The following is a 27,019-nucleotide window of genomic DNA, read 5'->3' as shown; positions in this document are numbered from 1 at the left end:
AAAGAAACCAAACTGCATTTCAATGTATCAATAAGTCACAGAAATTCTTGAAACATTATGCAGTTCTAAAACGTAGTAATTCATAAGCTACGATTGATAAGAGAATTATTTGATTATGTATAGAAAATAAAACATACTGTAATAGTAATGTGTCTGCAATAAACTGTCTTCATTTAACAGCAGAACAACATTGGTTATCGATATTACATTCATTTATTCATTTCGTAATCATACAATTCAATACATTGTTGCAAAGTAAAAAAAAATACGGATTAGAAAAAAAGCGTAAAGCTTATATTAATTCTTTTCCATGGTAGAGTTGACTCATATGTTTAGCATTTAGGCGGCCACAAGAACATGGATGCGCTCACTTAATTGTTATGATTGTGATTGGATAAGGTTCAAAGTTAAAACGGAATCATGGTAGTGTGGATATACGTCATACAAACGAAATGGATAGTTGATTAAAAAGGTACTTAGGCGGTCTTTTTACGTACTTTCATTATGCAACTATATATCAACAGCTGAGACATAAAATGAACAAAAATAAAAAATCTAACAAATCAATTAAATTGAATTTAATTTTAAAGTAAATAAATCTTAAGGAGATGAACACATTTAAGTTCTAAAATAAAAACACACACATTTATTTCGTGTTTTTAGGTCTTTAATTAAAATGCACTCATTTATTTTGTGTTTAAAGTATTATTTCTGGACTTTGACGTAGATATCCAATTGTTGCCAAACGCTTTCCAAATACGGCGTTATCGCCCTGATATTACCGATTTCATTAGGTCCCTACTGCCTTAATAAGAGATATTGCCCTTGGTTTTAATGCTCCAATGATTGGGGGTATATTGTTTTTGGCCTGTCTGTCTGTTTGAGTGGTGAAAGGTCAAGGTCATCCTTCAAGGTCAAAAGTCAAATATATGGCTTCAAAGCGCAGTAGGGGGCATTATGTTTCACAAACACAGCTCTTGTTATCCCCACGTTTTTCGGAGAAAAAGTGGGGATATTGTGGTGATGTGCGTCTGTCCGTCCTGGCCACCTGCTCCTCCTACACTATAAGCACTAGAACCTTGAAACTTACATACATGGTAGCTATGAGCATATGTGCGACGGTGACAATGACGGAATTTTAATCTGACTCCTGGGTCAAAAGTTATGGGGGTTGGGGCGGGGCCGGGTCAGAGATTTTCACTCATTTTTTTATGTTATTTTACATTATCTTCTTCATTTCTGCACCAATTTACTTCAAATTGATACTGAGCCTCTCTTATGACAATACGGTCAATCTCAACTATGCATGGCCCCATTACCAATACCAACCCTGGGGCGCCACGGCCACATAGGCCACGCCCACCTAAAATTGCCTTTTACTATAATTTCTTCATTTCTACACCGATTCACTTCAAATTGATACTGAACCTCTCTAATGACAATACGGTCAATCTCAGCTATGCATGGCTCCATTACCAACCCTAGGGCACCCCGCCCACATAGGCCACGCCCACCCAAAATTGCCTTTTACTATAATTTCTTCATTTCTACACCAATTCACTTCAAATTGATACTGAACCTCTCTTATGACAATACGGTCATTCTCAGCTATGCATGGCCCCATTACCAACCCTGGGCCCCCCCCCCATAGGCCACGCCCACATAGGCCACGCCCACCCAAAATTGCCTTTTACTATTATTTCTTCATTTCTACACCGATTCACTTCAAATTGATACTGAACCTCTTTTATGACAATACAGTCAATCTCAACTATGCATGGCCCCATTACCAACCCTGGGGCGCCCCGCCAACATAGGCCACGCCCACCCAAAATTGCCTTTTACTATAATTTCTTCATTTCTACACCGATTTACTTCAAATTGATACTGAACATCTCTTATGACAATACTGTCAATCTCCACTATGTATGGCCCCATTACCAACTCTGGAGCGCCCCGCCCATAATAGGCCACACCCACCCAAAATTGACTTTTACTATAATTTCTTCATTTCTACACCGATTCACTTCTAATTGATACTGAACTTCTCTTATGACAATACGGTCAATCTCAACTATGCATGGCCCCATTACCAACCCTGGGGCGCCCCTGGGTCAAACATGCGGCGTGGGGATACGCGTTGGCCTCTGCAGCGCCATTTCTAGTTGTTTTTAATTTGATGTTACTTTTCCGGGCTATAACTCAGATACCATGCAATACTTCAACATAATAGTAATAGGTGTATTGCTATTAATGAGGAAAAGTGCCATATAAACCTTAACCCTTCACACTCTTAAATAAGAGCTATTGCCCTTTGTTGTTTTTTATGATGGAATGTTTTAGGGCTATATCTCTGATACAATACAACATTTCAACATGAAACTTCATGGGTGTGTGGAAATCAATGGCAAGAAGTGCCATGCACAAGAACTATAACCCTTCATTTGCTTAACTAAGAGTTATTGCCTTTTGTTGTTGTTGTATGATGTAACTTGTCAAGGCTATATCTCGGATTCGTATAAGATTTCAACATGAAACTTCATGGTAAATAGATATCAATGAGGAAAACTGCAATTCATGAAAACAATTACCCTGCACTTAATTGTTTTGTATTTAGTAAGACAGGGATTTGTACCCATCCATAAACAAAATTCATTGTTTTTGCGAATATCAATTCAATGAATGTGCTTGTTTTCCATAAAATTATGTAATTGTTCAGTGGCAGTACCAGTAGATTTATTATTTATTATTCATGTTGCAATGGCACAGTCTGGTGTCTGCATAGTGACTGGGAGGTCCTGGGTTTGATCCCCACTGTGGGAGATTCAAAGTACAGATACTACCTTGGAAACAGACTGGAGAGCGTTTCAATTAGCCCAAAGCTTTTGATGCATATTTAAACATATTTTGTATTACTTAATGTAATAAAAAATATGTTTAAAAAAATATGTTTTATTTCAGACACAGAGAGAATGGCGGCCAAGCGACAGCACATTGAGATGGACCCTGACTATGAGGATGTGTCTGAGGTCCAGAGCAAGAGACGTCGTCTGCTGGAGGAAGGAGGTCAGCTGAAGTCTCTGATATTTCAGCACTGACTTATTTACCCAATGGCAATGTCAGCCGTAAAGGAAGAAAAAAGTAGTACAAACACTTACAATTTGACTGAAGCAATAAGAAGACAGTTATTATAACCAGAGCAAAAATAAGCCGTCCTCTGGGAAAGCCAGGTTTTATACACGTGCATAAAGTGTCGTCACAGATAAGCCTGTACAGTCCGCACAGGGTAATTAGTGACAATATTTTCCGCTTAAACTTGATTTTCGCTATGAAGGGACTTTCTTCAAATGAGAAATTCCATTCAAGCAGATAGTGTTGTCCCTGATAAGCCTGTATCGATTGCACAGTCTAATTTGGGATGGCACTTTAGGCACACGTGTGATATTAAGACCTGTTTTCCCCAGATTGCGGCTCATTGATGCTCTGGTTTTATTATGCTCCCCCAAAAAATTTTGAGGGGGAGCATATAGTCCCCGCTTCGTCTGTCCGTCCGTCTGTGTGTCCATCCGTGCACAATTTTTGTCTGGGCTATTTCTCAGCAATTAATGACAGGAATTCAATAAAACTTTATGGGAAGCTTCACTACCAAGAAGAGATGTGCAGATTATCAGCCGGTTCTGGTCGGATGATTTTTCACAGAGTTATGGCCCTTTGAAATTTTCCATTAACTGTACATATAGTGCAATTCTTGTCTGGGCTATTTCTCAGCAACTGATGACCGGAATTCAATGAAACTTTATGGGAAGCTTCACTACCAAGAGGAGATGTGCATATTATCAGCCGGTTCTGGTCGGATGATTTGTCACAGAGTTATGGCCCTTTGAAATTTTCAATTAACTGTACATATAGTGCAATTCTTGTCCGGGCTATTTCTCAGCAACTAATGACCAGAATTCAATGAAACTTTATGGGAAGCTTCACTACCAAGAGGAGATGTGCATATTATCAGCGGGTTCTGGTCGGATGATTTTTCACAGAGTAATGGCCCTTTGAAATTTTCTATACAAAAATTCTTGTTCCCCCAACTACTGTGCCCTCAAGACGTTTCCTTTTATCTGAATATATAGTGCAATATTGTGACAAAAAAACTTTGGGGAGCATCACCCGTCTCCGACGGTTTCTTGTTAACCGTCTGCTTAGGACTCCGATCAAATGTGTTCGTTCAACTATTTTCTTCTCTCATGGCTGACACTCCTGGTCAGTGATTACAAAAGGAAATATTTTGATATGCTTAATTTTTTTTTAGATATAATATTTACCTCATAAAATTACAAAGAAATAAGAACTAGGATGAATTAGCAAACTCTTAGCCAATTTTATCCCAGTCTATAACTCTATATGTCTATTTGCATGTAAAATAAGAAGTTAATATAGGAAGACCAAATAATGGTATTTATATGATTTCTCAAGTCATTTGGAAGACTGTATTTACTATCATTTTGAAGTAATGGCCTTGAGATTGCTTATGAAACAATTTGTTAATAGTGAGTTTTATTCTTAAAATTTATTATTTGATTTCAACTTAATTTTATCACACAGCTTTCAGTTTAAAAGAACACTATAACAATCAGCTTTAAAACTTTCTAATTAATGGCATCTCAACAGAATTAAGACATTTCCATTAATACAGATTTATAAAACTGGTAGGTTTTGGGGCCTATATAAGAGTCACTCTGTACTGTATCATATTCATTTTATTGGTGACTCATATTCAAGTGTTAGTTGTATTAAATATTGGTATGACTTTATTGGTGACTCATATTTGTGTCTTCTTAACAGCTGCTGCTGCAACAAAGAAGAAAATCTCTTCAATTATTGACAAGCAGTTTAACCTGGAAGTTGAGAATAAAGAGACAGAGCTGTTAAATATTAGTGAGGTAAATATGTGAGATTTATATTTATTTATGTTTTTTTTGTCAATAAACATTTTTGTCCATGTATTTTCATTTGTATATTTAAGTTATAGAACTGGTTCTATGTATTATTTGCTGTAAATATCTTAATGATAATCATATAAAATGGCGTCAAAATATTTGTGTAATTTGAATAGGACCTTAAAAGCATTTTACTGTATTTTGGTAATGTTTAGCAGTAAAAGCTATCATTCAAATCTTCAACAATTATCTGAAATCAGTTCTATGTAATGACTAATGATTGCAGCAACTGGAAATGGCCAGGGCTATGATGGATCGTCTACGAGCTTGTATTGTGGCCAGTTACTATGGAAATGCGAGTCAAATAAAAACGCAACAGGTAGTATACTTTATAAATCAGATATAAATTAAAAGATCAAATTAATGGGCCCATAGTAAAAAGGTTTGTTGTGGATATTTGTTTTGATTTTCTCTACAGTTCACTGTATTTTAAATGTTTTATTATGAACTAATTTGTGAAAATATTTTCTGAGTAAAAATCTAAGGGTCTATGATTTGTAACTATCTGTCGTGATTCTGTTTTGACTTTAAAAGGAATCTGAATAAATCATAATTGCTTGTATTTAATTAAAGGCCAGTTGTTTGTTACATGATCATTTCTATTGTAATTAATAGAAAAATGTGACCCAGCCTCCCACGATACATCCCACTGTGAGGAAGTACATTGGTAAAGCCCCTAAAGGGACCCCTCTGACTACCCCAGGCCAGCTCCAAAGTAGGGCCCTACAAGAGGGTATTCAGGTTAAGACGGAGGCTCCAGAGGGAAAATCTAGAACTGAGGAGGCGTCAGAGAGGATCGGACAGATGGCTTCAAAATGTAAAGTAAGTTGGAACAAGCGTCCAGATATAAGGAAAATCCTTGTAATTTCAGCATGCAGGGTCACTTTTTACCCTGTCACTTTCTCACCCGGTAAACTTTGATACAGGTTGCGTTAGTTATGATTTAAGGAACCTTTTATTCATGATAAATATTTTGATAATTTTGCTTCGGGTGCACAGCCTTAGATAAATGAAAGATTTACGATATGTGCGAGGAAGTATAATTAGAGCGGGTCTTTTGGAAAACTTGGCTGGGTTAATTTCTTCCTTTAAACAATTTTTTTTCATAAAAGCAGACATAGTCCTACCTTATCGATACTGCATAGGCTAATCTTGGGCAATACCTTTCGCACATATGTGTCTTGTTCTGAGAAAACTGGGCGTAATTCATGTGCGTAAAGTGTCGTCCCAGATTAGCCTGTGCAGTCCGCACAGGCTAATCAGGGACGACACTTTCCGCTTTAATGGTATTTTTAGTTTCAAGGAAGTCCCTCCTTACCGAAAATCAAGTTAAGGCGGAAAGTGTCGTCCCTGATTAGCCAGTGCTGACTGCACAGGCTAATCTGGGACAACACTTTACGCACTTGCATTATGACCAGCTCTCACAGAACAAGACACACATATTTAGGTTGGTTTAACCAGAGTATGGCTCATATATTTGCATTTAAGAATACATCAGTGATGTGCTGTAAGTCTTGAGTGTCCTATGGACACCTGTAGTACTTTTTGCGCTTTCAATGTTGCGCTTGGTGAGCTTTTGTGATTGCCATTTGTGCATTGTGCGGCGTCAATATTTGCTTTGTTAACACATTTATTTTCTGATCTTCATGAAATTAGGTCAGAAGATTTGTGCAAATGAAATCTTGGACAAGTTCGAAATTGGTTCCGGTTGTTTAAAAAATCATGGACGTCAGGGGGCAGGGTATTTTTCCTTATATGGCTATAGCAAACCTTTTTAACACTGTTAAGGCCACATTTATTGTCAGATCTTCATGAAATTTGGTAAGACATTTTGTACGTATTATATCTTGGGCGTGTTAAAAAATGGTTGCAGTTGGTTGAAAAACATGGCCGCCAGGGGGCGGGGCATTTTAAACCAGGTTTTCCGAAGGAAAAAACTGGTTATTAGATTGGCGAATGCGGGCGGGCTGGCTGGCTGGCTGGCTGGCTGGCTGGCGGGCTGGCTGGCTGGCTGGCGGGCTGGCGGAATAAGCTTGTCCGGGCCATAACTATGTCGTTCATTGTCAGATTTTAAAATCATTTGGCACATTTGTTCACCATCATTGGACGGTGTGTCGCGCGAAATAATTACGTCGATATCTCCAAGGTCAAGGTCACACTTTGAGTTCAAAGGTCAAAAATGGCCATAAATGAGCTTGTCCGAGCCATAACTATGTCGTTCATCGTCAGATTTTAAAATCATTTGGCACATTTGTTCACCATCATTGGACGGTGTGTCGCGCGAAATAATTACGTCGATATCTCCAAGGTCAAGGTCACACTTTGAGTTCAAAGGTCAAAAATGGCCATAAATGAGCTTGTCCTGGCCATAACTATGTCATTCATTGTGAGATTTTAAAATCATTTGGCACATTTGTTCACCATCATGGGACGGTGTGTCCCACGAAAGAATCACGTCAATATCTCCAATGTCAAGGTCGCCACGACTAAAAATAGATTAAAAAAAAAAAAAAAACTTACAAAGGGGGTTAATTTTTTTTGGTCATTTCAAAAGTTCAGTTTGAGTTTTCTCCCTTTATCAGATTTTTTTTTCACAATGAAAACCTGGTTTTGTGACAATTTTGTCCCTTGTTTCTTATATGGCTATAGTTAAACCTTTTTAACACTCTAGAGGCTACATTATTGTCTGATCTTCATGAAACTTGGTCAGAAGATTTGTCCCAATGATATCTTGGATGAGTTTAATAATGGTTCCTGTTGGTTGAAAAACATGGCAGCCAGGAGGCAGGGCATTTTCCTTATATGGCTATAATAAAACTTTGTTAACACTATAGAGGCCACATTTATTGTCCAATCATCATGAAATTAGGTCAGATGATTTGTCCCAATTATATCTTGGACAAGTTCGAAAATGGTTCCGGTTTGTTGAAAAACATGGTCCACAGGGGGGGGGGGGCATTTTTCCTAATATGGCTATAGTAAAAACTTGTTAACACTGTAAAACTCACATTTATAGTCGAATCATGAAACTTGGTCAGAACATTTGTTCTAATGATATCTTGGCCACATTCATTGTCCGATCTTCATGAAACTTGGTCAGAAGATTTGTCCCAACGACATCTTGGATGATTTAAAAAATGATTCCGGTTGTTTGAAAAACATTGCCACCAGGGGGTGGGGCATTTTTCCTTATATGGCTATAGTGAAAACTTGTTTACACTCTCAAAGTCACATTTATTGTCCAATCTTAATGAAACTTGGTCAGAATATTTGTTTTAATGATATTTTGGATGTGTACAATAATGATTCTGGTTTGTTGAAAAACGTGGCCTCCAGGGGGTGGGGAATTTATCCTTAAATGGCTATAGTAAAACCTTATTCGAACTCTAAAAGTTACATTTATTGTTCGATCTTTATAAAAGTTGGTCAGTACATTTGTTCTAATTACATCTTGGGCTGCACAGAACAGGTCAGTTCCGTTGTATCTCAGGTGAGCGACTTTGGGCCTTTCAGGACCTCTTGTTTATTAAAAACCACCAACTGAGTCACAAAAATTATACCAAATATTTTACTGTATGTTTGAATTTCATTAATTATACACTGGGTAATCAGGTTGAATGATATATTTCCACAGGCTGTCAGTTCAATGCCTGCATCTAATGGAGTCCATGGTGATCTGGACACACGATGTGGACGATACAAGCTGAAAAGGAGAATAATAGTGGGAAATGTCTCAAAGTAGGTAGCAATAGGCTGTGTATTAGTGGTATGTAGCCATTTGCTTACAAAATAGTGTATTTGTATGCATTAAACCCAGTTTAACCAGAATATGGCTCATATTATACCACATATGAGCGCTCTACTTGTGATTACAATTGGATATGATAGTATGCATTCTTCCACAAGAGTATCCTAGCAGATATTACACCACATATAACATACATATAATAGCTATCGGATAATCATCTGATAGCGTCCATGTTTCCCAAAGAGTATCCCATCAGATATTACACCACATATACCATACATATAATTGCTATCGGATAATCATTTAGAGGATATGTGTTGGATTTGGTGCAATATCGATTTTAATTCACATGAAAACAAAGTCATTTCTCAGTATAACAGTGAATTTTTTTTCTCTGTTAATTTTCACTGTTTGGAACAGTGAATTATCAGTTTTAAAACCACTGATATTTCTCTATAAACTTGCGGAAAGCATAAAATAAATTACATTGTCTCTGTTTCCCCAGGAGTATCCCAGCAGATCAGCGTGATGAGAATGACCAGGCCACTCACAAATGGATGGTGTACGTCAGAGGTCCCAAGGAGCGTCCAAACATCAGCGACATCGTCAAGAAGGTCTGGTTCTTCCTGCATCCTAGCTACCGGCCCAATGACCTCGTGCAAGTTAGGTGAGTTAGGGGTCTTTGTGTCACTTCACAATTCTTGATCAGAATTATAAGAAAGACTGTATTATGTGAAATGGGATAGACATCAAACTTGCAATGGAAATCTTTTGGGGTGATTTTCTTAAACAAATCTGTTAATGTTTATGTTCTGAATGTATTTGTGTAATATTCATTCTAAATGTTTAGGGTAATACGCTTATTTCCATGAATGTTTCAAACTGGATTTTAAACTGTTCATACAAGGATGGACAGAGTTTTATTTTTTGATTATTTGAAAAAAGTAATCATTAAGTTTTATAGTAAAATCAATTAAATGATTCAATTATATTTTCAAGTGTCCATTTTCATTATTATTTGTCAAAATTTATAAATACAAGAGGTAGAACTGCACATAATGCATTATTGAAAAAACAGATTGAGGTATTATTCACACTTAATGTGTAATAGTGTGTTTGATTCCTTTTTAACAAAAGAGCACAGGAAAATACACAAAGAACAAACATGAAAGATATAAAAATCATCATCCGTGTCCTTGCCTTCCAAATATTATCAGGACATCAAGCATGTATTGACCGAATATCACATCATGCTTTATAAAATGTATAATCTTTTGAATGCTTTCTTATGAAATTAGTTTGTTTAAATTAATGACTTCATTTGATGTTTAAAGTATTTGTAAGCCTTTTTTAGCTCACCTGAGCACAACGTTGTCATGGTGAGCTTTTGTGATCGCCTTTTGTCCATCGTGTGTCGTCCGTCGTCAACATTTTGCCTTGTGAACATTCTAGAGGCCACATTTATTGTCTGATCTTCATGAAGTTTGGTCAGACCATTTGTCCCATTGATACCTCGACTGAGTTCGAAACTGGGTCATGCTGGGTCAAAAAGTAGGTCACTAGGTTAAAAAAAAAGAAAAACCTTGTGAACACTGTAGAAGTCACATTTGATGCCCAATCTTCATGTCATTTTGTCAAAATGTTTGTCTAAATGATATGTTGGTTGAGTTCAAAAATGGTTCCGGTCCGTTGAAAAACATGGCCGCCAGGGGGCGGGGCAGTATTCCTTATATGGCCATAGAGAAACCTTGTGAACACTCTAGAAGTCACAATTTTTGCCCAATGATCATGAAACTTGGTCAAAACATTGGTTTTATTGATATCACGGAAGAGTTCGAAAATGGTCCAGATCGGTGAAAAAACATGGCCGCCAGGGGGCGGGGCAGTTTTCCTTATATGTCTTTAGTTAAATCTTGTTAACACTCTAGAGGCCACATTTATTGTCCAATCTTCATGAAATTTGGTCAGAAGATTGGTCTCAATGATATCTTGGATGAGTTCGAAAATGGTTATGTTTGCTTGAAAAACATGGCTGCAAAGGGGCGGGGCATTTTTCCTTATATGGCTAAATATGGCTATAGTAAAACCTTGTGAACACTCTAGAGGCCACATTTATTGTCCAATCTTCATTTAATTTGGTCAGAAGATTGATCTCAATGATATCTTGGATGAGTTCGAAAATGGTTATGTTTGCTTGAAAAACATGGCTGCCAAGGGGCGGGGCATTTTTCCTTATATGGCTAAATACATGTATAGCTATAGTAAAATCTTGTTAACATTCTAGAGGCCACATTTATTGTCCGATCTTCATGAAACTTGGTCAGAAGATTCGTCCCAATAATATCGTGGAAAAGTTAAAAAATGATGCTGGTTGGTTGAAAAACATGGCCGCCAGGGGGCAGGGCATTTTTTCCTTATATGGCTATAGTAAAACCTTGTTAACACTCTAGAGGCCAAATTAATTTTATTTCCTATCTTCATGAAACTTGTTCAGAAGATTTGTCCTAATTATATCTTGGTTGAGTTCGAAAATGGTTTCCGTTGCTTAAAAAACATGGCCATCAGGGGGCGGGGCATTTTTCCTAATATGGCTATATATCACGCTTTAGTAAAACCTTGTTAACACTCTAGAGGCCGCATTTATTGTCCGATCATTATGAAACTTGGTCAGATGATTTGTCCCAATGATATCTTGGATGAGTTTGAAAATGGTTGGTGGAAAAAAATGGCTGCCAAGGGGGCGTGGCATTTTTCCTTATATGGCTATAGTAAAACCCTGTTAACACTCTAGAAGCCATATTTATTGTATGATCATCATGAAACTTTGTCAGAAAATTTGTCCCAATGATATTTTGGACAAGTACGAAATTGGTTCCATTTGCTTGAAAAACATGGCCACCAGTGGGCAGGGCATTTTTCCTTATATGGACTTATGAATCTTCATGAAACTTTGTCAGTAATTATTTGTTTAAATGATATCTTAGATGTGTATGAAAATCTTTCTGGTCTGTTGAAAAACGTGGCTTCACTAGTCATGAAAGTTGGTAAGATCATTTTGTTCTAATGACATCTTGGGCTGCACAGAACAGGTCAGTTCCTTTGAATCTCAGGTTAGCGACTTTGGGCCTTTCAGGCCCTCTTGTTTAATGATCAAACATAATAATAAGATCTAAAAAGTATGGGAAGAATATAATACAATGTAAGCATCAAATACAGTTAGTTGGATTGAATTACTCACAAAGGGTCAATGTTTAGGTTTTTCAAGCCTCCCTAAATTAATGTATACGCATTAAACACCAACCTAAGTGTTGTCTATTGCTAGCCTGTACCGGTAATTAAATGTTGATTATGCCATTTATCTAGATAGCAGAGTGATTACTAGTATTTTTAAAATAGAAAGATTTTTTTTTACAAAATAACAAAACCTTAATTTTATTGCATCAAAATGTTTGATGAACTTATCATGTAATTTTCTCCCCAATTCAACATTTCAGTGAGCATCCATTCCATCTTACCCGGCGGGGATGGGGTGAGTTCCCTGTGAGAGTCCAGCTTCATTTTCGAGACACGCGAAACAAGAGACTGGACATTATTCACAATCTCAAGGTATGAGTCACTGCATTTAGATTTTCATTCCTGAAACGAAATCGACAAGTTAAATAAAATTGTTTAAGTGGTTTGTGAAACAATATTTTTGATAAAATGTTTATGTCTTAAATTGTGTGTTTGTGATTTTACTTAAACAAGAGATGTGATTGTCAGAAACACAATGCCCCCTATGTGCCGCTTTGAAGCCATATATTTGACCTTTGACCTTGAAGGATGACCTTGACCTTTCACCACTCAAAATGTGCAGCTCCATGAGATACGCATGCATGCCAAATATGGAGTTGCTATCTTCAATATTGCCAAATTTAACCTTGACCTTGAAGGATAACCTTGACCTTTCACCACTCAAAAATAAGCAGCTCCATGAGATACGCATGCATTTTAAATATCTAGTTGCTATCTTCAATATTGCACAATTTGATCTTTGACCTTAAAGGATGACCTTGACCTTTCACCACTCAAAACGTGCAGCTCCATGAGATACACATGCATGCCAAATATCAAGTTGCTATCTTCAATATTTAAAAAGTTATGGCCAATGTTAAAGTTTTCAGACGGACAGAATATTTGACATTTGACCTTTAAGAATGACCTTGATTTTCACCTTTCACCACTCAAAATGTTCAGCTCCGGGAGATACACATGCATGCCAAATATCAAGTTGTTATCTTCAATGTTTACAAAGTTATGGCCAATGTTAAAGTTTTTGGACGGATGGAATATTTGACATTTGACTTTGAATGATGACCTTGACCTTAAGCTTTTACCACTCAAAATGTTCAGCTCCAGGAGATACACATGCATGCCAAATATCAAGTTGTTATCTTCAATAGTGAAAAAGTTATGCCCAATGTTAAAGGTTTTGGACGGACGGACAGACACCATATATTAGACATTTGCCCTTGAAGGATGAACTTGACCTTCACTTTTCACCACTCAAAATGTGCAGCTCCATGAGGTGCACATGCATGCCAAATATCAAGTTACTATGTTAAATATTGAAAAAGTTATGACCATTCAAGTTTTCGGACGAACGGACAGACTGACATACTGACTGACAGACAGTTCAACTGCTATATGCCACCCTACCGGGGGCATAAAAACAAAGCTTTCAGGTTTCTCCTTAAGGCAATTATGGCTAATGGCAGGAGACATCCCTTCTTAATCAGGTACCTGTCTGCCATGTCCTTAATTGCAGTGATATTCCGTAATTAGCCACAGACATAGCATAAATGTAAAGTATACCCCTTTTATCAACAGGAGGATCTCACTTGTTTATAAGGTGTAGTAATCAATAAAATCAGGTTTAATCATGAGCCAAAGCTAATTGATGCATTTTCTGGCTGCAACTGCAATTTTGATAAAAAGCATGGCATTGAAAATTACATTCTTTAATGCATTCTCAATAGCTGCAGCTGCATAGTGTATTATCCATTGTATTTGAAACATTGCAACAAAGTGTGTTGAATTTATAAAAGGAGGTCACAATTTAAATGAAAATAAGCTTTAACTTGCTACAGTTGCATATATTATATTTTTTTAAGTTATTGCAAATGTTGCTTATAAAAAACAAGACGTTTAAACTTAATTTATTTGTGTTTATGATTTGTGTGTGTCATACTCAGGACAGTACAATAACAACTTCAATTGATTGAGAGAAAAACAACAGCAAATGAAAATGTGTAGATCTGTACACATTTAATTGTGTGAATGTAAAGAATTAAACATTTATTAGAATGAAAAGATGTATTTTGGCACAAACAAATTACAGGAATCAAGCATTCTTGGTATATTTGTATTAAGCAAGGAAGTAAAACAAAATGTATGAAGACATATTTAAGTATGACCTGTATTGTACTAATGGACCATTAGGTGACTAATGCTGAAAAATGTTTGTGTACACTTTGGAGGGCATAACCATCCCAAACCCATCCTGTTGTAGCTTTACATCCCACCATTTCCTGGGGGAACCCAGATAGAATTGTAAGATAGGTCATACTCTCAATAAACTAAATCATATAATAGATAAGCATTGAAGGACATATATGAGAATGGTAGTTATTTGAATGGATATTGTTCGGATTACCAGGTTATCTGGCCTGAGATGACCTGATTATCCATGCTGTCAAATATTAAAATATTTAGGTATCGTTCTTCTATTTTCAGCTTGACAGAACCTACACAGGGCTGCAGACTCTCGGATCTGAAACAGTAAGAATAAATGTTCATCATTTCAATCAACAGATATCTTTCCCATGATATATTTCAATAAACCCTTCCCTGCATAATTTTAATATGCCATATCTTGATTGGGCTATAATAAGAAGAATACTCTGTGTTTAATGCTTAAAATAATAACAGGAGTTTTCCCAAAATTCCATTCAAACAAATTATTGATATGCGCTTATTCAAATGTATATAACATTTCAATATTGATGGTTTCTTGTTGTTTTTTTATATTAATTTTGTTCCATGTTTGTAACAGTTTAGTTTGTCCTTATAAAATAAATGTAGACATGTTTCAAGGTAAATACAATATTCCCACCTCTGTAACAGTAATGACCGCCTTAGCCTTTGGTCTTGGTAGACATCTCTTGCCTGTGGGTGCATTTGTACTATACCCCTAAACAGATTACTGTTGGATATTGTTAGGTAAATTTAACAATCATATACAGTGGACAATGTTGCAATAAAGAATATAGTACCTATGCTCATTTGTCCTTTTTTGACGTTTTTGTATTGCACCTTTATAAAATTTGTGGACAATGAATCTAAACTTAACTAAAATTGGTATGTCTTTTAAACCAACATAAATAATAATTAACTTGATTATGTTTTGAGCAAATGTTTACCTTATGTCTGAAAAAAAGTAAAAATGTTCAAGTAATCTGTTTTCATAGTGTGAAACAATATGTGAACATGCTATGATCAGGAATTCTTGTGTTTGCATTTCAGGTGGTGGATATAGAGCTAGAGAGAGATGCGGTTCCCGTTTCCAAGCCCTCCTGTGGCTCTGCAATCAAGCAGGAACCAGACCATGATATAAACAGCACAAGTGATATGCAGGGGACCAGTGTGGTGAAAACTGAGCCTCCAGATGATCATGATTATGGCCATGTAACCGAAAAGCTTGGAAATGGTGTTTAAAATAATTATGATTTATTTTTTATCTTACTAAATTATGCATTAATGAACAGATTTTTTGATCAAACTCATAAACAATTACCTATATTAATTCAGTTTTTTAGCTTGGCTGTTTTCGGAGAAAACCCAAGGTATTGTCATAGCCAGCTTGTCTTGTCCGTTGTCGTCTGCCGTCCGTGTCGTGCTAAAACCTTGACATTTTGTCAAGGTTTTGAGCATTGGCTCTAAAATCAAAGTGATTCAACCTACAACTTGAAACTTCATATGTAGCTGCACCTTGATTAGTTCTACATGCCACACCCACTGTTGGGTCACTAGGTCAAAGGTCAAGGTCACTGTGACCTCTAAAATAACAAAATTCTGACAAGCTTTCATTTATTAGCTCATCTATTTTTTGAAAAAAAATTATGAGCTATTGTCATCACCTTGGCGTCGGCGTTGGCGTCCGGTTAAGTTTTGCGTTTAGGTCCACTTTTCTCAGAAAGTATCAATGCTATTGCATTCAAACTTGGTACACTTACTTACTATCATGAGGGGACTGGGCAGGCAAAGTTAGATAACTCTGGCGTGCATTTTGACAGAATTATGTGCCCTTTTTATACTTAGAAAATTGAAAATTTTGGTTAAGTTTTGCGTTTAGGTCCACTTTTCTCAGTAAGTATCAATGCTATTGCATTCAAACTTGGTACACTTACTTACTATCATGAGGGGACTGGGCAGGCAAAGTTAGATAACTCTGGTGTGCATTTTGACAGAATTATGTGCCCTTTTTATACTTAGAAAATTGAAAATTTTGGTTAAGTTTTGTGTTTAGGTCCATTTTATTCCTTAAGCATCAAAGCTATTGCTTTCATACTTGCAACACTTACTAACTATCATAAGGGGACTGTGCAGGCAAAGTAATGTAACTCTGACTGGCATTTTGACAGAATTATGTGCCCTTTTTATACTTAGAAAATTAAAAATTTGATTAAGTTTTGTGTTTAGGTCCACTTTATTCCTACAGTATCAAAGCTATTGCTTTCATACTTGCAACACTTATGAACTATCATAAGGGGACTGTGCAGGCAAAGTTATGTAACTCTGACTGGCATTTGGACGGAATTATGGGCCCTTTATACTTAGAAAATTGAAAATTTGGTTAAGATTTATGTTTTGGTCCACTCTACCCCTAAAGTATCATAGATATTGCTTTCATACTTGGAACACTCACAAACTAAGGGTACAGTAAAAGGACAAGTTGCATAACTCTGGTTGTCATTGTTACGGAATTATGGCCCTTTTTTGACTTAGTAACTTTTAATATATGGTTAAATTTTGTGTTTCGATCCACTTTACTTCTTAAGTATCAAGGCTATTGCTTTCAAACTTCAAATACTTTCATGCTATCATGAGGTTACTGTACCTGGCAAGTTGAATTTTACCTTGACCTTTGAATGACCTTGACTCTCAAGGTCAAATTATTAAATTTTGCTAAAATTGCCATAACTTCTTTATTTATGATTAGATTTGATTGATACTTTGACGAAACTACTCTTACCTGACATACCACAATAGACTCCACCCAAACCATCCCCCGTGCCCTCCCCCCCTCCCCCCCTCCGCCCCACCCCCCTAATTTTTTTTTTTTTTTTTTTTTTTTTTAAGATCATCTCACAAATGACCACCACACCCTCACACTATACCCCCACCCCACCCCCCCCACCCCCCCCCCCAATTTTTTTTTTGATTTTTTTTTTTTTTTTTTTTTTTAATCTCATCTCACAAATTACCACCACCCCCATCACAAAATAACCCCCCCCCCCCACCCATTTTTTTTTAAAAACGGTTATGTTTGAAATACCGTCCAACCATCGCACCCAAAAAATACCCCCCCCCCCCCCCCCCCATCGCCCCCGCCCCCTATTTTTTTTTTTTTTTTTTTTTTTCGCTTTTTTGGAAGATAATGTAATAAATGTCCACAACCCCACACTATAAACCCCTCTTCACTCCACCCCTCCCTCCTTTGTGATTGAAAATGAGAGTCCCTTCACCTTTGAAAAGAAAATAGATGAGCAGTCTGCACCCGCAAGGCGGTGCTCTTGTTTAAAACTGCACCCGCAGTCGAGCGTGGCACCCGTTATGTGGTGCTCTTGTTTTATTCATTATTGGCAAACTATGACTTGCATTAAAATGTCTTGTCCTTACATTTAAAATGTTTTTGGTTATTGTAGTTTAAGTTTTTAAAATATTATGTAAATGTGTAAACTTCTATGATCAGAAATATAAAGTTAGCCTGGCTATGGGAAGATAGGGCTTAATGCATGTGTGTAAAGTGGTGTCCCAGATTAGCCTGTGCAGCTTAAAAAAGCCTCTTCTTAACGAAAATACAGTCTAGTTAATAAGTGTTATCCCTGAATTGCCTGTGCAGACTGCACAGGCTTATCTTTGACGACACTCTATGTACATGCATTAAGCCCAGTTTTCGCTGTTGGAAGTTTAATTTTATGTTGTGTTTTTTCCTAGGTAAATGCACTGCAGCTGCGGACCCAAGTACCCCAGAAAAGAGCCCAATGAATGCCAGCATTCTGATCTCATCCACCATAGGGGCCACCTCTGTCCCTGCCCCACGGTCAGCCAGTTTTGCGACCTCTCAACCTTTGACCTTGATCCCTGTACAGGGACTAGGTCAGACTGGCTCACCAGGACTGTTGAGGGTTGCACCTTTGACGCCGACTAAACAGACTGTGTTTTCTCATAGCAACAGTACTAGTGTCAATCAAGTATCAACTGGTTCTCCGGTAAGAAATATTGTGCTACAAGGTGTTGGTTCTTTGACCTCAACTGTTGTCCTTGACAACAAGGTCATAGGTCAAGGTAACATGCAGAAGAATTCAGTACCTCAGCTGATTGCTCTGAGTCCGGTGAAAACGACTGGAAATACTACTAACTTTGCTGTGCCTCAACAGTTGGTGTTAACAAGCATAACTGGAGGTCAGCAGATCAAGCATTTATCACTGCCAGTAGCCAGTTCTCAGCCAGGGAGGGTTAACTCCTCCCCAAATCCACCGCAAAATGCTGGTCTTATATTCCTGAAGTGCACTGACAGTCAGGGAAAAACGTTTCTCATTCCTCAGCAAGTGTTTTCTAGTGCATCGTCACCTATTAGGTCTCAGTCAACACCAATTACAGGACAGTGTAACACTGTGTCTCATGGATCTCAGGCACTTATTCTCACTACCAGTCTGCCCAAAACAAATGCATCTTCCCAGGTGATTGCAAACCAGTCTGGTCAGTTTGTAGTGAAAATATCACAGCAGAGCGATGTGACAGGAAAACCATTGACACAGAATGGGCCAGTGTTGTTTCTTAAACCTGACACGAGTAGCTCTGCGCGAAAAGTGGCCAGTTTGTTGACTACAAAGCCTAATATTTCCCCAGAAGTGAACACCGGCAAACTCAAGGCATGTACGCCAAATGTTCGCAATACCTTCCCTAGTCAAATAGCCATGCCTGTCCAGCAGTTGACCCCCGGTTCACAATCTCTCTTTAGAGGTCAACTCAAGGTCACTCCCCAGGGATTAATGCATATACAAGGCCAAAAACTGAATGCAAACAATACCAATGAACAAAGTGTGATTTTAATGAATGGCAATTTGAACAGTAAGTTGGCTGGGGGAAATCAAAATAAGCAGCCACTAATTCTTGTACCAGCTACGATGAACAATAAGATTGTTGGGAAGGGTAAGTCGCTACTTTCTTCACCGTTTAATAATCTGGCTGTGTCACAGTCGAATGGAAATGTGATCCTTGTCAACCATGCCAGTGCAATAACCACTAACAATCAGAACAACGGAAGACTGGTCTTGACCAATCAAGTGTCTACAAACAAAAACATTGATAAGATCAATGCAAATAACACCAGAATCTCATCTGCAAGCAACTCCATAACTATCACATCACCTCCATCACAGACTCACAAGAATCTGTCAAATCATATTGTCATAGTACCGGTGACCTCTCATCCGCCCATATCCATGGTAACACAGGTTCAAGGTCATTCAGTTGTGACCACATCACAGACGTTATTGAAGTGTGTAAATAGTGTCTCAAATATCTCAGGGAAAATGGCAGGCATGGAATCTAGATCTCAGGAAAAAACTATGCTAATTGTTGTACCAAGTGATGATGCTAAAAGAAGTTGTGTTACCTTGAACTCCACTTCTCAGCCTGAAAGGTCAATGTCAAGTTTATTAGGGTCAAGGTTGCCACAAGTTTCTATAGCTACTAAAGAGATGGAAATGCCAGTGACTATATCATCAAGTAATCAAAAGCAAAAACAAATAATTGTTGTAAATGAAATGAAGTCTGAAATGCATACACTTCACAGTGGTGTTGAAAAAGAAAAGAAAATTATTGTGCTGGAACCCAAAAGAAGAAAACAGCAGCAAAATAGAGACGCAGAGTTTCCGGAGTTTATTAAACCATTATGGTAAGATTGTTTCATGTAAACATGTAAAGTTTTGTAAATATTTTCAAAATATGGTCTTTCTTCAAGGAAATAACAAATATTTATAATCATTGATGAATGACAGACTATTTAATCTCTTTTGGTGAGAAAGCCAGCATATAATAAACAATTGTAGTGTACATTATATTGTTTTATGTTCTAGAAGGCTTAAAATCAAATGCTGAAATAATGTTTTTAATGAGTTTTATTGATCACAATCTAAATAGGAGCTGCATTATTTGAGTTGTTGCTTTAAATCCATATTCCAATTTTAATTATTCTTTACATACAACAGCCTGACAATTATTTCTGTAAAAATAAAGTTATGAAGCCATTGTAAGCTGGAGTATTGAGCAAATAGTGATTTTAGCTCACCTGATTGCTCAGGTGAGCTTTTGTGACCGGTCTTTGTCTGTCGTCTGTCCGTCCGTCCGTCGTCCACATTTGGTTTGTAAACACTCTAGAGGCCCAATTTCTTGTCCGATCTTCATGAAACTTGGTCAGAAGCTTTGTCCCCATGAAATCTCGGTCGAGTTCGAAACTGGGTCGTGTCGGGTCAAAAACAAGGTCACTAGGTAAAAAAAAAGAAAAACTTGTAAACACTGTAGAAGTCACATTTCATGCCCAATCTTTATGTAACTTTGTCAAAATGTTAGTCTAAATGATATCTTGGTTGAGTTCAAAAGTGGTTCCGATCCGTTAAAAAACATGGCCGTCAGTGGGCAGGCCAGTTTTCCTCATTTGGCTATAGAGAAACCTTGTAAACACTCTAGAAGTCACAATTGGTCAAAACATTGGTTCAATTGATGTCTCAGACAAGTTCGAAATAAAAGCTGGTTGAACTGTTTGATATATTTTTAGCTCACCTGATTGCTCAGGTGAGTTTTTGTGACCGGTCTTTGTCCGTCGTATGTCTGTCCGTTAACATTTGCTCGTAAACACTCTTGAGGCTACATTTCTTGTCCCATCTTCACGAAACTTGGTCAGAAGCTTTGTCCCAATGAAATCTCGGCTGAGTTCGAAACTGGGTTGTGCGGGGTCAAAAACTAGGTCACTAGGTCAAAAAAAAGAAAAACTTGTAAACACTGTAGCAGTCACATCTCATGCCCAATCTTCATGTAACTTTGTCAAAATGTTTGTCTTAATGATATGTTGGTTGAGTTCAAAAGGGGTTCCGGTCCGTTGAAAAACATGGCCGCCAGTTTTTCTTATTTGGCTATAGAGAAACCTTGTAAACACTCTAAAAGTCACAATTTTTGCCCAATGATCATGAAAGTTGATCAAAACATTGGTTCTATTGATATCTCGGACGAGTTCGAAAATGGTCCAGATCGGTGAAAAAACATGGCCGCCAGTGGGCGGGGCATTTTTCTCTATATGTATATAGTGAAAACATGTGAACACTCTAGAAGTCACATTTTTGGCCCAATTTTCATGAAATTTGGTCAAAATGTTTGCCTCAATAATATGTTGGTTGAGTTCAAAAGTGGTTCCGGTCCGTTGAAAAACATGGCCGACAGTGGGTGGGGCAGTTTTCCTTTTTATACGCCCGTATAAAATACGGGACGTATTATGTGAAACCCCTTGGCGGCGGGCGGGCGGCGGGCGGCGGGCGGCGGGCGGCGGGCGGAAGGCATCACTTTGTCCGGACTCTAATTCAAATTGTATTCATCCGATCTTCACCAAACTTGGTCAGCAGTTGCATCTAGTTGATATCTAGGCCAAGTTCGAATATGGGTCATGCCGGGTCAAAAACTAGGTCATAGGGTCAATAAGTGCATTTTCAAAGGGGCCACTTTGTCCGGACTCTATTTCAAATTGTATTCATCCGATCTTCACCAAACTTGGTCAGCAGTTGCATCTAGTTGATATCTAGGCCAAGTTCGAATATGGGTCATGCCGGGTCAAAAACTAGGTCATAGGGTCAATAAGTGCATTTTCAAAGGGGCCACTTTGTCCGGACTCTATTTCAAATTGTATTCATCCGATCTTCACCAAACTTGGTCAGCAGTTGCATCTAGTTGATATATAGGCCAAGTTCGAATATGGGTCATGCCGGGTCAAAAACTAGGTCATAGGGTCAATTAGTGCATTTTCAACGGCGCCACTTTGTCCGGACTCTAATTCAAATTGTATTCATCCGATCTTCACCAAATTTGGTCAGAAGTTGTGTCTAGATGATATGTAGGTCAAGTTCAAATATGGGTCATGCCGGGTCAAAAACTAGGTCACGAGGTTACTTAGTGCATTTCAAGCATTTAGCATGGTGTCCGCTCTCTAATTGAAGTAGTTTTCATCTGATCTTCACCTAATTTGGTCAGAAGTTGTGTCTAGATGATATGTAGGTCAAGTTCGAACATGGGTCATGCCGGGTCAAAAACGAGGTCACATAGTGCATTTCAAGCATTAAGCATGTTGTCCGCTCTTTAATTGAAGTAGTTTTCATCTGATCTTCACCAAATTTAGTCAGATGTTACATCTAAGTGATATCTAGGTCAAGTTCAAATATGGGTCATGCCGGGTCAATAACTAGGTCTTGAGGACACTTTCAAGCATTGAGCATGGTGTCCAAAACCTTCGAACGGGCGTATCTTGTGACAGTTTGGCACTCTTGTTTGGCTATAGAGAAACCTTGTAAACACTCTAGAAGTCACAATTTTTGCCCAATCATCATGAAAAATGGTCAAAACATTGGTTTTATTGATATCTCGGACGAGATTAAAAATGGTCCAGATCAGTGAAAAAACATGGCTGCCAGTGGGCGTGGCATTTTTCTCTATATGTATATAGTGAAAACATGTGAACACTCTAGAAGTCACATTTTTGGCCCAATTTTCATGAAATTTGGTCAGAACATTTGTTTCCTTGATACAAGAGTTGAGTTTGAAAATGGTTCCGGTCAGTTAAATAACATGGCTGCTGGGGGGGGGCAGTTTTCTTATATTTATATAGTAAAAAAAGCTTGTGAACACTCTAGAAGTCACATTATTTGCCCAATCATCATGAAACTTGGTGAAAAGATTGGTTTTATATATATCTCAGATGAGTTTGCAAATGGTCCAGATCGGTAAAAAAATGGCCACGAGGGGGGTGGGGCAGTTTTCCTTATGTGACTAGAGAGAAACCTTGTGATTGAACACTATAGAAGTCGCATTTTTTGCCTAATCATTGTGAAACTTAGTCAATAAATTGGTTTTATTGATTTCTCGGACAATTTGAAAAATGGCTCAGATTGGTGAAACACACTTTTTAGCTCACCTGATTGCTCAGGTGAGGTTTTAGGATTGGTCTTTGTCCTCCATTCGTCCGTCCACATTTAGTTTGTAAACACTCTAGCATTCACATTTCTCAAGCATTCTTTATCAAAGTTGCTGAAAGATCTCAGTCAAGTTTGATAATGAGCAAAATCACATAATAAATGCCATAATTATTGCCTTTAGATTGTTCAAATTTTCATTATATTATACAAAATCCCTGTAAACACTCTAGAGGTCACAATTTTGTTTCAGATTTTATGAATCTTGGTCATATTTATTTTTGTAAGCAAAGTTTGATGCTTGGTTAGGGGGGTCAACTCAAAATATAGGTAACCAGGTCAAATCTTACAAAAATAAAAACACTCCATGCGCCAGAGTTTTGGTTCAATAATGATGAAACTTGACCAGGATGTTTGTCTGGACAATATCTAGGTAAAGTTTGACATTTTGGTAAAGATTGAATGAACCGACTCCCCTCAGGTGAGCGAACTAGGGCCATCTTGGCCCTCTTGTTTTCTCTTTTGCTTTTGGTTTAATAATAATACCAGCCATGCCAGTGTATATAATTGCCAAAGAACTCATTTCCCAGGTTTACATTTCTGTTGACCAATCCTGGCACTGGCAACACAAATACAGTTTGTGCCTCACTCTTGTTGTCCAATGCTGGCACTGGCACCACAAATACAGTTACATTCCTGTTGTCCAATCCTGGCACTGGCAACACATATACAGTTACATTCCTGTTGTCCAATCCTGGCACTGGAACCACAAATACAGTTACATTCCTGTTGTCCAATCCTGGCACTGGCAACACAAATACAGTTACATTCCTGTTGTCCAATCCTGGCACTGGCAACACAAATACAGTTACATTCCTGTTGTCCAATGCTGGCACTGGCAACACAAATACAGTTACATTCCTTTTGTCCAATCCTGGCATTGGCAAAACAAATACAGTTACATTCCTTTTGTCCAATCCTGGCATTGGTAAAACAAATACAGTATTTGAGCCGCACTCGTGGACAACCAGGCTTTATGCATATGCAAAAAGTGTTGTCCCAGATCAATCAGGGATAACACTTTTTGCTTAAAGGTATTTTCAGTCTAAAGGAAGTCCCTTTCTTAAATGAAAATCCAGTTTCAGCAGAGAGTGATGTCCTTTGTTAACCTGTGCACACTGCACAGGCTTATCCAGGAATACACTTTATGCACATGAATAAAGCCCAATTTTCACAGAGTGCAGCTCCAGTATTTATTAGCACTAAATGATCGTGCATCCACATTTTCAGCATCTGTGATTATGCAGACCTGACATCACTCATAAGGGCTGCAATCATCCGCCATCCAGTTGTGTCAAACAGCCACGGTAAATTTGATTTATAGTTTTTTATAATGTATGCATGGAATGTGTTAATAATGATTATAGAAATTCTTTTTCGTTTCATGTATTAGGCGTGCAAATAAATGTTAATTTTTATACCCCTGGATAGAAAGATTGGGGGTATATTGTTTTTGGCCTGTCTTTCTGTCTGTCTGTCTGTCATTGTGTCAGTCAGTCATTGTATGTGTGTGTCACAAAACTTTAACCTTGGTTAAACTTTTATAACTTTTGCAATATTGAAGATAGCAACTTCATATTTGGCATGCATGTGTATCTCATGGAGCTGCACATTTTGATGAAAAATAAAGGTCAAGGTCATCCGTAAAGGTCAAAGGTCAAATATCATTGTTTTTTTCTTTCCTAAAACTTTAACCTTCGTTAAAGTTTGGTGATGACTTTTTTAATATTGAACACAGCGACTTGATATTTGACATGCTTGTGTATCTCATGGAGCTGCACGTTTTGAGTGGTGAAACGTCGAGGTCAAGGTCATCCTTCAAGGTCAAAGGTCAACTATTATTGTATTTTTTTACCGTTTTTAATATTGAACATAACAACTTGATATTTGGCATGCTTGTGTATCTCATGGAGCTGCACGTTTTGCGTAGTAAAAAGTCGAGGTCAAGGTCATCCTTGAAGGTCAAAGGTCAACTAGCATTGTATTTTTTACCTTTTTTAATATTGAACATAGCAACTTGATATTTGGCATGCTTGTGTATCTCATGGAGCTGCACGTTTTGAGTGGTAAAAAGTCCAGGTGAAGGTCATCCTTCAAGGTCAAAGGTCAAAAAAAAAAAAAATCATTTCTCTATTCAATCTCTTACTTACTTCTCGTGGAGCTGCACATTTTGTGGTGAAAGGTCAAGGTCAACCTTCAAAGTCAAAGGTCAAATATATGGCTTCAAAGCGGCACAATAGGGGGCATTGTGTTTCTGACAAACACATCTCTTGTTTGATATTGTTATTTGTGTGTAACAGTGAGAGTAAAATCTCTTGTTTATTCATACAAGCCCTGATCTGGGAAAACGGGGTGTAATGTATGTGCACAAATTATCTTCCCATATTAACCTGTGTAGTCCAGGGATAAAACTTTTTGTATTTGTGGTATTTTTCTTTGTAAGAAAGTTTCTTCGTAGTGAACATCCGTTTAGTTGGAAAGTGTGGTCCCTGATTAACCTGTGCAGTATGCACAGCTAATATAGATCAGATGACACTGTACACACATGCATCTAACTCCGGCTCATATCTGTTTTTACAGGTAAGACTCTACATCCATACTGCGCCAAGTCTCGGGAGGAGTGGCTGTCCTGGAACATCGGAAAACGCAGGGCATCAGAGGTGAAACTCAAACATAGTTGTTCTCTTTCTTTCAGAGATAAAAATAACCCACTTGTCCTCCTTGCGACTGGGAGGTCACGGGTTCAATCCCTACTGTGGGAAGATCTCCCCCAGAGACACCAAGTACTGGTTCTAGTACCAGGAAACGGACTCGAGAGAGTTTCAAATAAGCCTTAGGCTTTCTATTCATTCAAGCTGAAATAAAAATATTTGAACTAATCCACCTTGCTATAAGATATTTATTTTTCTATCAGAGATAATAAACACATTGTTGTAAGAAAAAATATTATATATTTTAGATGATGCTGTTAACCATATGAGTCTATGGGTACAAAATGAACTTGCATCAATAAAAACACCCCCATCAACCACCTGCCATACCCTCCCTCTCATACACTATATATGCATATGTATGTTCATCATGTCACTGGGAAGTCCGTTGTTGTTGTTTCAGCCATAGAATACAGAAAAAGATTTCTTTGTGTGAAATATGGGAATTCTAACTGGTTATTTGTATTTTATACCCTAAAGACAACAGTCTTTGTTTCATATGATCATTAAGTATAGAAAAGAGATATATATGATTTGATATATGTGCCTATTGGTGCAAGTACCTATGGTGGTCTCAACAGATGGGCTCATAAAGTATTTTTCTGTATCTTCCTCCATCAACCATGAAATTGAAAATGCAACGAGCATAAAACCAGAACAGCCTGCGAGTAACTTGCAGACTGTTCACGTTCAATGCTGTTTGCTGCTCATCACTATCTTAAGGTTGGAAATGAAGGCTTCAAAACTTTAATGTAGTAAGAAAAGTCTTAAATTTAATTTGATTTTCTAAGAGACCACACACACATCAAATTGTGTAGAGTAATAAATCTTCTCTCTGGTATACAGTGGCAGCGAGCCTCTGCTGTAAGGCGGTACTTGAGGTCTTACCTCACGGAGGGTGTCATCTTCCATGGGGAGACCATGTGGTCCACCAGACAGATACTGACATGGTGTAGAATCCACTCCTACAGTCCACACTACCTGGGTAACACTGCAATAATATGCACA

General features: G+C 37.7%; 1 protein-coding gene across 1 annotated transcript in view; it reads left to right on the top strand.

The window, feature by feature from the left end:
* Window positions 1-27,019, top strand: part of LOC127863368 (YEATS domain-containing protein 2-like) — a 40,562-nt gene that overhangs the window by 6,188 nt on the left and 7,355 nt on the right. Inside the window, exons 2-14 of the mRNA XM_052402864.1 lie at window positions 2,962-3,066; window positions 4,840-4,937; window positions 5,221-5,313; window positions 5,610-5,816; window positions 8,629-8,732; window positions 9,248-9,409; window positions 12,237-12,348; window positions 14,518-14,562; window positions 15,307-15,490; window positions 18,001-19,966; window positions 24,531-24,607; window positions 25,881-25,960; window positions 26,858-26,996. Of these exons, the coding sequence (XP_052258824.1) occupies window positions 2,973-3,066; window positions 4,840-4,937; window positions 5,221-5,313; window positions 5,610-5,816; window positions 8,629-8,732; window positions 9,248-9,409; window positions 12,237-12,348; window positions 14,518-14,562; window positions 15,307-15,490; window positions 18,001-19,966; window positions 24,531-24,607; window positions 25,881-25,960; window positions 26,858-26,996 (3,361 nt within the window). The 5' untranslated portion in view covers window positions 2,962-2,972. The remainder of the gene's footprint in view (window positions 1-2,961; window positions 3,067-4,839; window positions 4,938-5,220; window positions 5,314-5,609; window positions 5,817-8,628; window positions 8,733-9,247; window positions 9,410-12,236; window positions 12,349-14,517; window positions 14,563-15,306; window positions 15,491-18,000; window positions 19,967-24,530; window positions 24,608-25,880; window positions 25,961-26,857; window positions 26,997-27,019) is intronic.

Source organism: Dreissena polymorpha, unplaced genomic scaffold (genome assembly GCF_020536995.1).
Source record: "Dreissena polymorpha isolate Duluth1 unplaced genomic scaffold, UMN_Dpol_1.0 chrUn006, whole genome shotgun sequence".
Classification (NCBI taxonomy): Eukaryota; Metazoa; Mollusca; class Bivalvia; order Myida; family Dreissenidae; genus Dreissena; species Dreissena polymorpha.
Note: the sequence above shows the minus strand (reverse complement) of the source record. Positions and strands in the feature narration are given on the sequence as shown.